The sequence below is a fragment of the Vulpes vulpes genome, chromosome 7 (assembly GCF_048418805.1).
Source record: "Vulpes vulpes isolate BD-2025 chromosome 7, VulVul3, whole genome shotgun sequence".
In the NCBI taxonomy this organism is placed as follows: Eukaryota; Metazoa; Chordata; class Mammalia; order Carnivora; family Canidae; genus Vulpes; species Vulpes vulpes.
Window position 1 is genome coordinate 50,152,525 of NC_132786.1, and position 17,088 is coordinate 50,169,612.

The following is a 17,088-nucleotide window of genomic DNA, read 5'->3' on the forward strand; positions in this document are numbered from 1 at the left end:
CTCTTTAGGCAAGAGCAATAAAAGCTGAAATAAATGGAATCATACCAAACTCAAAAGCTTCTGCACAGCAAAGGAAACAAAATGAAAAGGCAACCTACTGAAAGGGAGAAAATATCCGTAAATCATTCATACATTCAAGGGGGAGCTAATATCCAAAATATATAAAGAACTACACAATATAATAGAATTTTTTTCAATAAGCAGAGAACTTGAATGGACATTTTTCCAAAGAAGATAAACATATAGACGATAGACCTGTGAAAAGATGGATCAATACCATTAGTCACCAGGGAAATGCAAGTCAAAACCACAATGAGTGTCACCTCACATGCATCAGATTGCTAGTATCCAAAAGATAAGCAGTAACAAGTGTTGGTGAGGATGCAGGAAAAAGGGAACCCTTGTGCACTGTTGGGAATGGAAGTTGCTGCAGCCACTGTGGAAAAAACAGAATGGAGGTGCCTCAGAAACTTAAAATAGGGTAGGTGGGTGGGGTGACTGGGTGATGGGCACTGAGGGGGGCACTGGACGGGATGAGCACTGGGTGTTATACTATATGTTGGCAAATCGAACTCCAATAAAAAATATACAAAAAATAAAAACAAAAATAATATTTTAAAGGGGAAAAAAAAGAAAAAATAGAACTACTATATGATCCAGGAATTCCACTTCTGGGTATGTACCTGAAGAAAATGAAAACGCTAATTCAAAGGAATGTAAGCATTGTTGTTTATTGAAGCAGCCCAGATATGGAAGCAACCCAAGTGTCCAGTGACAGATGAATAAAGAAAATGTGTACACAGACACACCCAGGAATATTACTCAGCTGTACAAAAGAATAACAACTTGATATTTGTAACAACACGGATGGACCCAGAGGATATTGTGCTGAGAGAAATAAGTCAAAAAAGTCCATGACTTCACTTGCATGTGGAATCTCAAAAACCAAACACAACATCTGAAACTGATGATGTACTATATGTTGGCTACGAATTGATATTTTTAAAAAATGAAAAAATAAAATAACCCAACAGAAATAGACTCCTAGATACAAGAAATTGTTGGTTACAGAGGGAGGAGGGGCTGGTGGGGGGGCGGTGAAATAGGTGAAAATGATTAAGACATACGAACTTCCGGTTATAAAATAAGTCATAAGGATGTAATATACAGCACAGGAAATAGTAATACTGTACTAACGTGGTACAGTGACAGATGGTAACCAGACTTACCATGGGGGTCACTTTGTAAAGTATAAAGATTTCAACTCACCAGGATATACACCTGAATAGGATACAGTATGTCAGTTATACTTCAATTAAAAAATGTTTAGTAAGGTAAGAGTTTTAACCTATAAATAGACATTACAAAATTAAGCTGATATGAACATAGACCAACTCTGGTCAATCAGTAAGATTTCTAAGCTAACCTTCAATAAAACGGGCTTAGTTCAGTAAAAAGGATTGAGAAGCAAAGTGCTATAACTTAATACATTTAGGTTGTTAAACCGTTTTCAGGCCAGATCACAGCCGGTTATGTGAGAGTCCACAGTTAACGAGCTACTCTTGTAATACCTGCATGATCAGTTCATCAGGAATTTCATCCACTCCCCCAGAGTAGCTGAGAAGAACATTCTCGGCAGCTTCGGCTAGTTCAGCATCTTCAGTAGCTTCCACAAAATCAGTCTCATCAATGCTGTCGTCCCAGGCAGCGTCGGAAGCGGCTCCTGACGACACACCCGACAGTGGCTTAGGATTCTGGGTTTCACTGTTCATCGTTCCAGCTGCTGTGGACTCTTCTTCCTTTAGTTGGAAGGGGAAAGGAGGGGAGAGGGGGATGGGGAGAAAACACAGGTTAGTAAGGAGAAGATGTGATGCTTTCACTCCATAGTCTATGTTAAATGAGGGTAGTAAGTAGAAGACTGGTTCCTGAACAGACACCAAAATCAATGTGCTGGATGATACTGTCTCCACTACAGCCGCCACGGGAAGGAGTTCCTTAACTCAAATGTGGTTGCCACCGTAGCTCAGACACTCGAAACTAAATCTGCAAATGCCCCCCTTGCCGGTGGCTCGTCCCTTTCAATATACACAGATGAGGCTAGAGAAATGGCAGACTGAATTTTTAAAAAAAATAGATAGTCCAGCTGCAGGCAAGCTGGAAAATATATCTGCTACCTTAAAAAGACTGATTTTCCTATTTATGAAGTATTTTAAGAATTGACATGAATTTTAAAAACTTATAAACGGTTGAGACAACTGTCAGGATAGGAGTGTGGCTCTGTATTATCAGGTAACAGTATTGCATCAACATTACATTTTCTTAATTTAAAAATGTTACCGTACTCTTTTAGGAATATCCTGATTCTCTAGCTACATGCTTAACTGTGGAGAGGTGCAGGGTTCTGATGGCTGTAGGTCCCTCTCAAGAGATACGTTAGGGACCGAATGTGTTACCCCAAATTCCTAGGCTGAGATCCTAACCCCCAAGGTCATGGTATTAGGAGGGAGGCCTTTGGGAGGTGATTAGGTCTTGAGGGTCTGGGTCCAGCCATTCTGACTGGGATCAGTAACCTTACAAACTGGACCCCAAAGAGCTCTGCGGGAAGACGGCTACGACGCAGAGCCGACCAGACACTGAATCTGCCAGGGTCTTGAGCTCAGACTTCCAGCCTCCAGAACCATGAGAGAGACACTTCCGTGGTTTCTAAGCCATCCAGTCTGGGGAACTCTGTTAGAGCAGCCTGAATGGATGGAGACCAAAAATCATCAACGGTAATAGCATGCACACGCACAGCTGCGGGAGGAAACAAATGTACCAAGTGGTAATGATGGCAAATCTCGGGGAGAGGAGAGCTCACTGTCCTTGGGCAACATATGGAAAAGGAAAATTAATAGAAATGTTTAAAAAAAAAAACCTCAGATGATTAATGGTATAGAAACACAGGGACCTAATACTGATCAGTAATTCATTTTAAAATACTAAAAGTGAAAAAGCCAGAGGAAGCAGAAATGACAAAATATCAACTGTTACAACAAACTTATGGGTACATGGGTATTCATTATACTGTCCCATCTTTTACTAATTTCCTGTTTTAAAAAATTAAAAAAGGTTCTATCCAAGCGGTAGTAATACTATGGACCACAAAATACTCTCAACTTGGCATTTTTGAGGTATTACTGGAGAAGCAGAAAAAATAACTTAAAAATCCACTGAAACTATAAACATGCATCACAATGATACTACCAACAAACACGGATCAGTACACCTCCCCCTGAAACACTCTTCGGGACACGCTCGCATTTAGGGGTGTGCGGTGGTGGCCGTGTCGTGTCAGCACACATGGGGAGTGTGCACCCAAATGCCGCCACTGCTGTGCAAGAAACTGTATGAACACCCGTGTAACCACTCCCAGACGGGTAACAGTTACTCATTTTTGCTTTACAAAGTGTCCCAAAATACTCTTCTTTGTGGTTCTTTCAACAACTATCCGTAGGAAGAATTTCTAGAGGTAAATTATGTCAAAGGGTGTATATGGGGGATCCCTGGGTGGCTTAGCAGTTTAGCGCCTGCCTTTGGCCCAGGGTGTGATGCTGGAGTCCCAGGATCGAGTCCCACACTGGGCTCCGTGCATGGAGCCTGCTTCTCCCTCTGCCTGTGTCTCTGCCCGCCCCCTTCATGAATAAATAAAATCTTAAAAAAAAAAACAAAAAACGGGTGTATGCGTTCCAATTTTTGGTAGATAGTCCCACATTGCCACCTTAACACTTGTCCTTTTAGAGACTTTCATTTACCCAAATCACATTCGCTGAGGAAAAAAATTAGGAAATACATGAAAAGCCAAAGGGGATAAACTCGTCTTCCCCTAGAATTTGACCAGTCAGGGACAACTGATGTGAGTGTTTTGGTACGAATCTTCCAGGATTTCTGTTTACATGTGCTCATGTGTGTATTTTTAAAGCATATATCCTACTTTATAGGCTTTTTTTCCTACTTCGACTATCAGAAATGTTTTCACCAGTACATATTACCAACTGGTATCCATAAAAATGACAGGAATTAGGCTTCACAATTCAAGAGAGCACCTCTTTATGTTTTTGTCAATGTTGTTTATCTTTACCCTTCAGTTTTTACCACCCTGTTCGGCCAAGTGGTCTTTTAGCTGCTTTAGTTTACATTTCTTAACATATTGAGGCAGTTGAGCTGCTTTCAGATTTACTATTTGTAACCGACCCTCTGGACACATCCAGACACTACTCGAGCTCACTGATGCTGTCAGACTGAGAAACTCAAACCCACGCTTACCTCTTTGAACAGGAACAGGAGACAGACTTCGGCAGGTAAAGGAAAACCTAAACAAGAGAAACGGTTTTACTGTTTTATGTAGATACCCAGTTTTCACTAGTGTACATGTAAAAATTAATAACTCACAGTCCGATTTGAAGTTTTCTGCTTTACATACGGGGTCGTGACATTTTTGATACCAAACTTCGTTTTTCAGATCAACCAAAATCCTTTACATTGAAAAAAAAAAGGAAAAAGTTATTACTTAGTATCTAGACTGGATGGAAAACAAAATTTCTCTACATGCTGCTTATCAGAGATGTGCCTAAGACTTCAAGATGGAGATAAGATAAAAAGTAAAAGGATGGAAATAAATATACACCAATGGGGGATCCTTGGGTGGCTCAGCGGTTTAGTGCCTGCCTTCGGCGCAGGGTGTGATCCTGGGGACTCAGGATCGAGTCCTGCATCAGGGTCTCTGCATGGAGCCTGCTTCTCCCTCTGTCTGTGTCTCTGCCTCTCCGTGTTTCTCATGAATAAATAAATAAAATCTTTTAGGGATCCCTGGGTGGCGCAGCGGTTTGGCGCCTGCCTTTGGCCCAGGGCGCGATCCTGGAGACCCGGGATCGAATCCCACGTCGGGCTCCCGGTGCATGGAGCCTGCTTCTCCCTCTGCCTGTGTCTCTGCCTCTCTCTCTCACTGTGTGCCTATCATAAATAAATAAATAAAAAAATAAAATTAAAAAATAAAATAAAATAAAATCATTTAAAAATATATATATACGCCAATGAAAAGAAAACCGTAGTTGTTAAAAAATAGCACACAAAATGGACTTTTGGGCAATAAAATACACACTGACTAATGTTCCTTGCAAGAAGACCTACTGCCTGACCCGTACCCACCAAATAAAACAGCTTCAAAATGTTTAAGCAAAACTGACAGGACTCCCAAGGATAAACCATTCATCTACCATAAATCAAGATTTTAAAAAACATTATTTTAGTAATTGACAAAAATAATCAAAAAATTCAGTTAAGGGTACATAAAATCTGAATGACAAAAAAGCAGTTTTTAATAAAAGTAAAAGCGATTTACAAGTTTGATATAATAGGCATATATGAACACTGCCTCAGTTCATTAGAAGCAGTTCTTTACAATCACATACAAAACAATTATAGAAACTGACTATGCTAGGTACCATGTCAATCTTATTAAATTTAAAAATATTTACACATCTCTGACCAAAAGGCAAATTATTTAGAAATAAGTAACAGAAGGGCACCTGGTGGTTCAGTTGGTTAAGCGTCTGACTCTTGGTATAGAATTGGGTCATGACCTCAGGGTTGTGGGATTGAGCCCCATGTCAGGCTCCACGCTCAGTGTGGAATCTGCTTGTCCCTCTCTCTCTGCTCCTCCCTCTACTTGTGTACTCACTCTCTCAAATAAGTAAAATCTTAAAAAGAGCAACAGAAAATTAGCTAATAGAAACCCATAACTTGGAAATGAAAAACATTTCTAGATAACCAATTACTCAAAGAAAAATCATGATGGAAATCAGAAAATGTTTGGAACTGAATGGAATTGAAAATATATATTAACACGTAAAATAGAACTAACACAATCTTTGTAGAGAAATTTAAAATCCTAAAGGCTTATTTACAAAAAACAAAACAAAAAGGCTAAAGACCAGTAAGTAACTAACTTGGGAAATGAACAATAAGCCCTAATAAAATAAAAGGCAGGAAGTAATAAAAAGCATAAATTCAAAAGAATCAACAAGGCCCAAATGTGAAAACTAACACAATTCTGGCAAGATTGATCAAAAAATAAGGTAAAGACACAAATGTTATTAGAAATTAAGTGCAGATGTAACTACAAATACAGAATATACTAAAAACTTAGGACTATCAGGAATAACTCCTGCCAGTAACATTAAAAATTTTGGTAAAGGGACACCTGGGCGGCTCAGTGGTTGAGCATCTATCTGCCTTTAGCTCAGGGAGTGATCCTGGGATTGAGTCCCACATCAGGCTCCCTGCATGGAGCCTGCTTCTCCCTCTGCCTGTGTCTCTCATGAATAAATAAAATTTTTTAAAAATTTTGGCAAAACAGACAAAGTACTAGGTAAAAAGATACCAAACTAAGCAAATCTAAAAAGTGACAGAGAATCTGAGCAATCCTAATAAACACCCCAATACTGCAGTTCCCCAGCTGTACACCGGACTGTCCCCAGGCCAGGAAGAGAATTCACATCTTTCTCGGGAAACACAGTGATCCTTAGCATCTGTGCCTTTTGATTCCTTGAATCTTTAAAAGTATTAGTAAACCCTGACCCTGGGTAAGATCTCTGTCTTGTGGGAGTATGGTTTGACGATCCAGTCCTCATGTTCACTAGTAATCAGGTAAATTCAGATGAAAACCACAATATCATTTTATACCAGCAGATTGGCCAAACAAATGTCATTTAAATTTTTTTTATTTTTTAAAGATTTCGTTTATTTATTCACGAGAAACACAGTAAGAGAGGCAGAGACATAGGCAGAGAGAGGAGAAGCAAGAAGCAGGCTCCATGCAGGGAGCCTGATGCAGGAATCCGGGATCACGCCCTGAGCCAAAGGCAGGTGCTCAACCACTGAGCCACCCAGGCGTCCCTGTATGGTTATGTCATAGTTAAGAAAAAGAAGACGTTATGGATTCAAAATATAAGCTGGTAGTCCTTCAGAAAGAAGCTATGCCACAACCTGAGAATCTCAAAAGTTAACAGAGGATCATCTTATGATAATGACTTGCATAGGGTAACAGACTAGAAAGATATACCAAGGTCATAACATAGTTATCACTGGTTCTGGGCCTGTGGGTGATCTTTTCCTTCTATGTGACAGCTTTTAGGTATTGAGCATATATCTTATTTTTAAACTGCGCTAACCTACATACAAGAAGGACAGCACTGAATGGTGCTACCCAACATGTTTCCAGCTTTGTAACAAAGCTTCCCGATCTTCTCTCATGTCTGGCACACATGTATACACCTGATACACAGAAGTCTCAGCTTCGATACTAAATATAAAATGTGGCAAAATTACCCATATCAAAACTGATAACTACTGGGTTTCTGTCTTTTCCCTATTCTAAGCATACCCTTGTATTGTCTAAAATTCTATTTCCTCCTTCACTTCCTCTCCTTTCACCCAGAGGATTTTATTTTTTTATTTTTTTAAAAAGATTTTATGTATTTATTCATGAGAGACATGCAGAGTGAGGCAGAGACACGGGCAGAGGGAGAAGCAGGCTCCCTGCAGGAAGCCTGATGGGGGACCTGATCCCAGGACCCCAGGATCACAACCTGAGCGGAAGGCAGGCACTAAATCGCTGAGCCACCCAGGCATCCCTCCCGGGGGATTTTAAAGAAAACTCTGAAAACAGGACCTGGCATATACAGCAAACATTCAATATCATTCTTTGTCCTGAACATGTTAACCTTCACTCCAACTCTTGGCACTAAATAATTTCCTTTTCACCCACGTTTGCTCATTTTCAACTTATACTCATTACATGTCGAGGAGCAATGGCAGCAGATGAGGGAGACACTTTGTCTCTTCGCTCACCTGTCTCTAATCTCTTCCTAGGCCTGCTCATGTCTACCTTTCTCTTCTTGAGATTATACTATGGGATTATTTTACCGAATAAAGTACAAGTAAAGGTGATAATTAAGATAGTCAAATTCCAAGAGTCCATCAAAATCCTAGAGGAGAACACAGGCAACACCCTTTTTGAACTCGGCCACAGTAACTTCTTGCAAGATACATCCACAAAGGCAAAAGAAACAAAAGCAAAAATGAACTATTGGGACTTCATCAAGATAAGAAGCTTTTGCACAGCAAAGGATACAGTCAAAAAAACTAAAAGACAACCTACAGAATGGGAGAGGATATTTGCAAACGACATATCAGATAAAGGGCTAGTTTCCAAAATCTATAAAGAACTTATTAAACTCAACACCAAAGAAACAAACAATCCAATCATGAAATGGGCAAAAGACATGAAGAGAAATCTCACAGAGGAAGACATGGACATGGCCAACATGCACATGAGAAAATGCTCTGCATCACTTGCCATCAGGGAAATACAAATCAAAACCACAATGAGATACCACCTCACACCAGTGAGAATGGGGAAAATTAACAAGGCAGGAAACCACAAATGTTGGAGAGGATGCGGAGAAAAGGGAACCCTCTTACACTGTTGGTGGGAATGTGAACTGGTGCAGCCACTCTGGAAAACTGTGTGGAGGTTCCTCAAAGAGTTAAAAATAGACCTGCCCTACGACCCAGCAATTGCATTGTTGGGGATTTACCCCAAAGATTCAGATGCAACGAAACGTTGGGACACCTGCACCCCGATGTTTCTATCAGCAATGGCCACAATAGCCAAACTGTGGAAGGAGCCTCGGTGTCCATCGAAAGATGAATGGATAAAGAAGATGTGGTTTATGTATACAATGGAATATTACTCAGCGATTAGAAACGACAAATACCCACCATTTGCTTCAACGTGGATGGAACTGGAGGGTATTATGCTGAGTGAAATAAGTCAATTGGAGAAGGACAAGCAGTGTATGTTCTCATTCATTTGGGGAATATAAATAATAGTGAAAGGGAATATAAAGGAAGGGAGAAGAAATGTTGGGAAATATCAGGAAGGGAGACAGAACATAAAGACTCCTAACTCGGGGAAACGAACTAGGGGTGGTGGAAGGGGGGAGGAGGGCAGGTGTTGGAGGGGAATGGGTGACGGGCACTGAGGTGGACACTTGACGGGATGAGCACTGGGTGTTTTTCTGTATGTTGGTAAATTGAACACCAATAAAAATTAATTAAAAAAAATAATTAAAAAAAAATAAAAATAAAAAAAAATAAGATAGTCAAATTCAATACTGTAAAACATAAATATGGTATTTGATATAACTGAATTTATTATAAAAACAAAATCATCTTCATATTCTCAACTATAAAACCTATAAACATTTAAGGTAATATTGATTAAATACATAGAGCTTGTTAGTAAAAATACTACTTACATGATATTATTGCTCTTGTGGGCTCTTCCAATGTTTTCGCACCAGCGGTATTTACAGATATCATAGACCAGTAATTCTTCTGGGAAAAAGTAGCTCCAACGCCGAATTCCTAAAATGCAAATAATGTTTCTGAAGGTATTAAAACTCTGCCATGGGGATCCCTGGTTGGCTCAGTGGTTTAGTGCCTGCCTTTGGGCCAGCGTGTGGTCCTGGAGTCCCAGGATCGAGTCCCGAGTCGGGCTCCTGGCATGGAGCCTGCTTCTCCCTCTGCCTGTGTCTCTGACCCTCTCCCCTCCCTGCTCTCTGTGTCTATCATGAATATATAAAAAAAAATCTTAAAAAAAACTGTCATATTACAGTGAATAAAGAATAGATTATCTTTACCTCCTTGAATGCCATTTTTATTCACCAAAGAAAGAACAAATCGATCAACCTCAGGGTAGGGTGAACAATGGAAACCTTCAATGTTTTCTGCTGCAACAGAGAGAAAAATTAATAATTACAGTGGCTAAAAGTTGAAGAGGTAAAATTTAAGCTGTTCTTTAGTACTATTATGGGTTTTGGAGTTCCTGCAGCGCTTTGGTTCCCATGGCTTTTAGGAAGCCTTGGGTTCTTGCTGGCCCTACAAATAAGCACGGAAAATTCAAACCTCTCAGTTCAGTCAAATGTTAACTAATTTTCATAAGAAGCACCTATAATCATTTCAACTGCTTTCTTCATATTGATGAAGAGAAAAGCAACCCCTTACACCCAGGAGCTGGCCTCCTACTATCAGCTACGCATTGGTGTGCTCATGAGCAGGCTGGGCACTCACACCTGGTGCTTTTTTGCCAATCATAAATTATTTCACAGAATTTCAACATCAGATAAGACCACTCTTGGCCAGGATGGCTCCTGACAAAAACAAGACCATTCTGTAATAATGTCTGAACATACACACACACACACATATACACACACACAAACATTTTCCAAATTGCAAAAATGACCAATACCTCCCATCTTATCTCATATGAGTAACTACTGCTTCTTTATCAATTATAGCTTTAGACTCACTGTAGTCCACCTTCCTTCTAGATACAATTTATGAAGATGCTCAATCATAGAATTATTTCTGACAGACCCAGTTCAAAACAAATCCATGCCTACCTGGACACTTCTTGAAAGCACCTAACTCAAGCCTGCATCCTATAGTAAAGCTTTTCTAATACCCTTTCACTGAAATGCCCCCCAGTTCCCCAAGGTAGGAATCCTCCACACTGTAGTTAGTACCAAATTCCACTAGTTCACAACACATGTGTTCTCCCATGATCTTTAGCTGTAGGACTCTGACAATTCGGTTATATTTTGTATTTAAGACTCTACTAGACTAATTTACAATAATTTACTTAAGATATTTAATTTTTTAAAACAAAATTATCTACTTTTCTTAAAATAACGCTTATATTTCTCTTATAAGAGTAATGCACATAATTGAAGAAACTTTGGAAAATATATTGAAGTAGAGAGGAGAGAAATGAACTCAAATCAATGTCGAGAAATAACTGTTGAACAACTAGAAGAAAATAAGCCTAAGAAAATGTTATCCACATTTTTAATGGACCTGTGATCACACCTCCCAAATAATTTTAGAGTCCACTTTTTATCTTAACATTATAAGCGGACATTTTCAACTTCATAGTGGCTCTGTAAATTTAAATTAAATGTCTACAGAATATGTTATAATATGTAACCAATCCTCTACTGTTGTACATTTAGATTGTTTCCAGTGTTTTGCTATTATAAATAATGATAACCTAAAAAATGTGTATAAAAATATTTACTGGAGTGTTAATGTATGGGATCTTAGAAAAAGCCTATAAGCTTTTCAATATAAGACTGAAGAACATACATGTTTCATGAAAAAATTATGCAGCCATTAAAAAAATGAGGGAATACATGGAAAGCTCCTCTGGGTTCAGTGGAAACAAACAGTGGCTGCCCATCTTTGATTGTGGACCGAGGGGAAGAGAACTTTTAGTATTCTCTTTTAAAATGGGGGTTTCTTTCTACAAACAATCTACTCTATTTTCTTGTGGGTTCTTTTTCTCCCAAAATCACCATATAATGAAAATTAGTGAATACGCTTTAAAAAGCATCTTTTATTTACACGGTTTCCATTTTGGATAGAAACTAAGTTGTTTTAAAGGATCAGTAGATATGAATCCTGAAAATTTAAGATTTTTAAAGGCGAAACAGACTTATATCCTTAAATATTCACAGGAAATTGTTTAATTAAAATTACCTTTAGTGCTGGTACTGCTAAAATGTTCAACTCGTTTTTGTTTACTCTGAAATGTGTCGCATGTCAGAATTCGTAAAGTATCTGAGAATCTGAAGAAAATATGTGAAAGAAAACAAGGTAACATTATGTAAGAATCAAAGATATATGGCTACAGAAAGGAAACTGAATTTCAAATAGTCCCACATTAAAATCCAGCTAATTGTTCTGGATAATTAAGTCACATTTGCCTATAAAATCCAATCCTAATCATAGTTTGGTGATCATTTAAAATACTTTCTTCAACTACAGTGTGAATCAGAGGACTCTGGGACCACCGAAGCCACAAAATGAAGTATATAATTCTATGCTTCAAACGTACAGAGCCTTTGAAATTTTTATTACAATGATTTGAAAAATGTGAATAAGAGGAGGGTAAAAAGAAGGAAGGAGGGATGAGAGCAAGGGGAAAATGAGTTAAAATTAGCTGAAGACATATTCATAACCATAAAAACTTTAACCTTCATTTCAGGAAGAACTACACATGATACTTACTCGGACACACAAAAGAAACTTAAGGAAACCCTATTCATTAGAATTCTCCATTTCTGTGGAATTAATACTGAAACCACAAAGGAAATGGTATTTGGTAATAGGAGGTTGATTTCAGGCCATGGTGCTTTTCCCACACAAGACAACGTAAGATCCCATTCTTGTGGCAACAACAGTGAGCAGCAACTGTCATACAATTTTCACACCACTCCCACAGCACTTCCAGAATCGCAGACACTGCTACCACTAACAACTAACATTTAATGAGCAGATACTATGTGCCAGGCATGGTTGAGTAATTTTATGTGTACAGATTTAACTCACTTAATCCTCACAACTCCCTAAGATAGGAGTTAATACATTTCCATTTTAAAGGAAAGGAAAGTAAGACTGATGTTACTTCTGAAAAATGTTATGTAAGAACTCAGTCCAGAAATATATGAAGAGAAACAACTTATCTTCCCACCCTCCTGGGGAACTGCTGTTAAGTGGACATCTGGACACAAATTCCCCTCCAAGCAAAGTATTTTAAATGTTTTGTTAAAATGTATTTCTATGGGGGTACTCCTGGGTAGCTCAGTGGTTGAGCGTCTGCCTTTGGTTCAGTGTAATCCTGGGGTCCTGGGATCAAGTCCTGCATTGGGCTCCCCGCAGAGAGCCGGCTTATCCCTCTGCCTGTGTTTCTGCCTCTCATGAATAAATAAATAAAATCTTAAAAAAAAGGATTTCTAAGAGATTTCTCCCGAGAACTATATCTAAGGAAGGCAAAGTAGAGCAAGTTAATTCAGCATGGCAATTTAGTCTGAAGGATAAACACATGGCTTATTTGAACCAACAAAAAATGCTGCCCAGAATACAGGGAAATGAAAGTAAACAGTTCTGTTGAAAGCTGTCTTTCACACTTTTGAAAATGACCAAAAGAAAAAAGAAAAAAAGAAAAAAAAGAAAATGACCAAAATGTGGCAACTTAAGTGTTCAACAACAAAACTGACAATAAATTACAGATTTATCAGTATAATGGAAAACTATATAGGCATTAAAAGTTTTAACTACAACTAACTGTTGCAGATTATCACCTTGGCAGATATTCATGATATAATGTTGAGTGGATACAACAACTAACATAATCATATAACAATGATCTCACAAAATATTCTTTGAATGAAGGAGTATGTAAATTATATGTATGAATGTGCATATATGAAAAGTAGGTATTAATTGTAACTCTATTTCCAAACAGAATACAGTCATTTGAGTTTTCTTTCTTATAAAAAAACAGTTAGGGGATCCCTGGGTGGCTCAGCATTAAGTGCCTGACTTCGGCCCGGGGCGTGATTCTGGAGACCGGGATTGAGTCCAATATCGGGCTCCGTGCGTGGAGCCTGCTTCTCCCTCTGCCTGTGTCTCTGCCTCTCTCTCTCTCTCTCTCCCTCTCTCTCTCTCTCTCTGTGTCTCTCATGAGTGAATAAATAAAATCTTTAAAAAAAAATTAACCTAGAATTTTAAGAACTTTCATTTTCTTAAGTTAGGATGAATTCACACAATTCACATTTTAGTACTATATACAATGCCATTCGCTGTTTAATAAGCATCCATGAATACATAACAGTTTGATTCTGGTGCTATATACCTGACATTGCTGACCAAAGAAGATAGGAAATACTGATTTTCTTCAGAAATATTCTTGGACTGTTTAGGAAAAAATTTATTATCTTCAGCAATCTCCAAAGCCACATGTTTTCCTATCTTCGATGATTTATACAGCCGAAAGTTTCTATTTCTTGTATAAACTCCTATTGTCAAAAATAAAACAATTATGAATGCACATTTTCAGTGACTTGTTTTTATAGTCAGCAAATATTAAATTAATGTTGTATATAGCATTACTAGAGAAACAATTGGTTCTGGTTCAATGTGGCAATGTAGGGAGATCTTGAACCCCCCCCCCCCCATGTGAACACATCAAATCTATAGCTATATTTGGAATGATTCTCTCTGATAAAAACCTAAGGCCTGGCAGATTGACTCGTTCACCAAATGAGACGGAAACCACATCAAAGCAGGTAGGAAAGGCTGAGACACAATCTCACCATGAGCCCCACCCCACAGTACAACGACTTACAACTGGGAGGGAATTCAAAACCCTGAGCCTCTCCCTGAAAGGCAAAGAATTCACACCTCACATTATTACCCCAACTTTTAAGACCTGCACCTAAGAGATGAGCCCCAGAAACATCTGGCTTTGAAGACCAACTGGGCTGGGGCCTCGGAGACCTGCAGGGCTATGGTAAACTGAGGAAGGACTCATAAGGGCTTGCATGTCCACTCACTCACCCCAAGGCCTGGTGCAGAAGCAGCCTTTGAAAGTGCCCAGACTTTATCTGAAAGAGACTCATTTCCAAACTTTAAAGCGTTGGACAGAGGGATGCTCTCCAGAGATGGAGTGGTGGGTGCTATCTTCTCTGCCTCTCTACAGCCGGCGGACACCATCTTTCCTCTTTTTCTTTTTTCTCTCCCCTCCACCCCCTTTCTCACTGGGTGCCACCTCTGCACGCCCCCTCGACCTCACTGGTGCCCCAGTTTTTATATCTGGTGGTCTGTTTTTCAGGTGATCCCTCCTTGATCACCTGGCTCTAAAGGCCTGGGAGGCTTGTGTTCCTGGGTCCATAGGACTGTGAAAACTGGAGAGACAGTTCTCGGTATTACCACTCCCAGGGCACTGCATGGAGAACCGACTGAAACACATCCTGCACTTCCCTGTGTGGGAGCTCTGGCGCTGGTAGCCAGTGGGACTTAGACTCACGGATCCTAAAGATCTGTCACCAACAGAGAAAGAGTTCTCTCTCTCTTTTTTTTTTAAAGAGTTCTCAAACAGCAACTGTCCCGAAGGCACAGCAAGAAGCAACAGACCCAGGAGCTCAGTCTCTCTGTAAAAGAGGCCTACTAGCTTATCATCATAGGGACAGCTGCTGGGACAGGCTTCTAATTAAACATACCCCTCTGGGTTAACTGGAAACCTTTCCTGAGGCCTTGGGAGGGCAGGCACTATCTTCATCTTCTCTTCTGTTGTGCTTCACAGCACCAGCATCTCTCAGAGGGGAACCTATAAATGCATCTTGTGCCCCAGTTTTGACATCTGGTACCCTGCCTTTTGTGGCCGCCTCCTAGAGAATAACCTTCAATCACATGGCTCCGGTGGCCAGGTGGCTTTGGTTCCTGGGGCTCACGGGACTCTAATAATCATAAAGTTCTTTGATGGCACCCACTACCAGGGCACTACACAGACACACTGAACCCTCCCTCCCTCCCCCTGCCCCCCAGCCTTTCTGGGAAAGAGGCCTAACTACTTGTCCTAGAGCTTTGGCCTAAGGGACAGTCTTCAAGTTCAGCACATGTCAAGAAGCTCCAGAGCTGCTCTCAGGGAATGTAGGCCAGGGGTCACTATCTTTGAGCTCTCCTTCTACACCAGGATCTCTCAGAAAGGAACTTATATGTTCATCAGGTCCTGATATTTGGACTACCACCCATGGGACACCTCCAAATTACCTGGCTGTGGCAGTCCATGGGGCTTAATACTTGCGCTTCCATACAACTGTATATATTTTCATTCTTCAAAAGCTGCTGCCTGAAGGTCTGGCTTTCAATCAGCCTGAATCTAGGTGCTGAATGAGATCCTCCCCTTTGGGACATTAACTGGTTGTGGCAGACCCTGAAGTACTGGGAGCTACTAATAATAAAACAGGCTGCTTGGATAATTAAAAAGTTTGAGAACCAACCAAGAGCTAGGATAGGGTCGAAGGATAAGTTTCACCTCCTACACAAGGCCAAGCCTTCAAGACTAGGAGGTAAAACTATTTCATCTAATGCAGAAAGAGAATCAAGTAAAATGAACAGAGGACTGCATTCCAAACAAAATAAGATAAAACTCTTAAACAACCTGAGTGAAATGGAGATAAGTAATTTACCTGATAGAGTTCAAAGTAATGGTCATAAAGATGCTCTCCAAACTTGGGAAAGGAATGGATGAACACAGTAAGAACTTCAACAAAAAGAAAATTTAACAAAGCAGCAAAGACAAGTCACAGGGCTAAAAAGACAAAAACTGATCTGAAAAAAAAAAAAAAAAAACAGGGTTTTAACAGTAAACTCAAGGGAGCAGGATCAATGAACTCGTAGGCAGGACAGAGGACCTCACCCAACAGAGCAGCAAAAAGAGAAGAGAATTAACAAAGTGAAGACAGATTAAGGGCCTTCTGAGACAACACCGAGCTGACTAACATTTCCATTATATGAATCCCAGAAGGAGAAAGGGCCGGGAAACTTATTTGAGGAAATAGTAACTGAAAACTTCAGTAACCCGAGGAAGGAAAGACAGTTCCAGGAAGAACTGTAAGTTCCAAAGAAATAAATGCAACAGAGAGACTCACACCAAGACACATTATAATTAAAATGCCAAAAGTTGAGAGAGAGAGAGAGAGAGAGAATCTTAAAGGCAGCAAGAAAAAAATTACGTTGTCATATGACTATGAGCACAAATCTGGCAGAAATGCTGCAAGCCAGAGAGAGTGGCATGTTATAGTCAAAGTGCTGAAAGGAAAAAAACTTTCAGCCAAAAATACTTTACCTGGCAAATTATCATTCATAATTTAAGGACAGATAAAGAGTTTTCCAGACAATCAAGAGATAGAAAAGTTTATCACCACTAAAGCGGTCTTATTAAGAAATGTTATAGGGACATCTAAAAGTATAAACCTCACTGGTAAAGGCAACTATATATTAAAGGAGTATATCAATCAAGTGTGAAGCTAGTGTAAATGTTAAAAGACAAAAGCAGGGATCCCTGGGTGGCGCAGCGGTTTAGCACCTGCCTTTGGCCCAGGGCGCGATCCTGGAGACCCGGGATCGAATCCCACGTTG

General features: G+C 39.7%; 1 protein-coding gene across 14 annotated transcripts in view; it reads right to left on the reverse strand.

The window, feature by feature from the left end:
- Positions 1 to 715: 715 nt before the first annotated feature.
- The window catches only part of PRIMPOL (primase and DNA directed polymerase), a 56,994-nt gene continuing 40,621 nt past the window's right edge, over positions 716 to 17,088 (reverse strand). For 9 of the 14 annotated variants that reach the window (XM_072763798.1, XM_072763806.1, XM_072763796.1 and 6 more), the window contains 7 exons: positions 13,802 to 13,964; positions 11,644 to 11,732; positions 9,744 to 9,833; positions 9,360 to 9,468; positions 4,429 to 4,511; positions 4,303 to 4,349; positions 716 to 1,799 (listed from right to left, as the gene is read on the reverse strand). In XM_072763798.1, coding sequence (XP_072619899.1) covers positions 1,557 to 1,799; positions 4,303 to 4,349; positions 4,429 to 4,511; positions 9,360 to 9,468; positions 9,744 to 9,833; positions 11,644 to 11,732; positions 13,802 to 13,964 — 824 coding nt within the window. In that variant the 3' untranslated portion in view covers positions 716 to 1,556. The remainder of the gene's footprint in view (positions 1,800 to 4,302; positions 4,350 to 4,428; positions 4,512 to 9,359; positions 9,469 to 9,743; positions 9,834 to 11,643; positions 11,733 to 13,801; positions 13,965 to 17,088) is intronic. The other 5 variants (XM_072763808.1, XM_072763805.1, XM_072763804.1 and 2 more) reach the window with 1 other exon arrangement.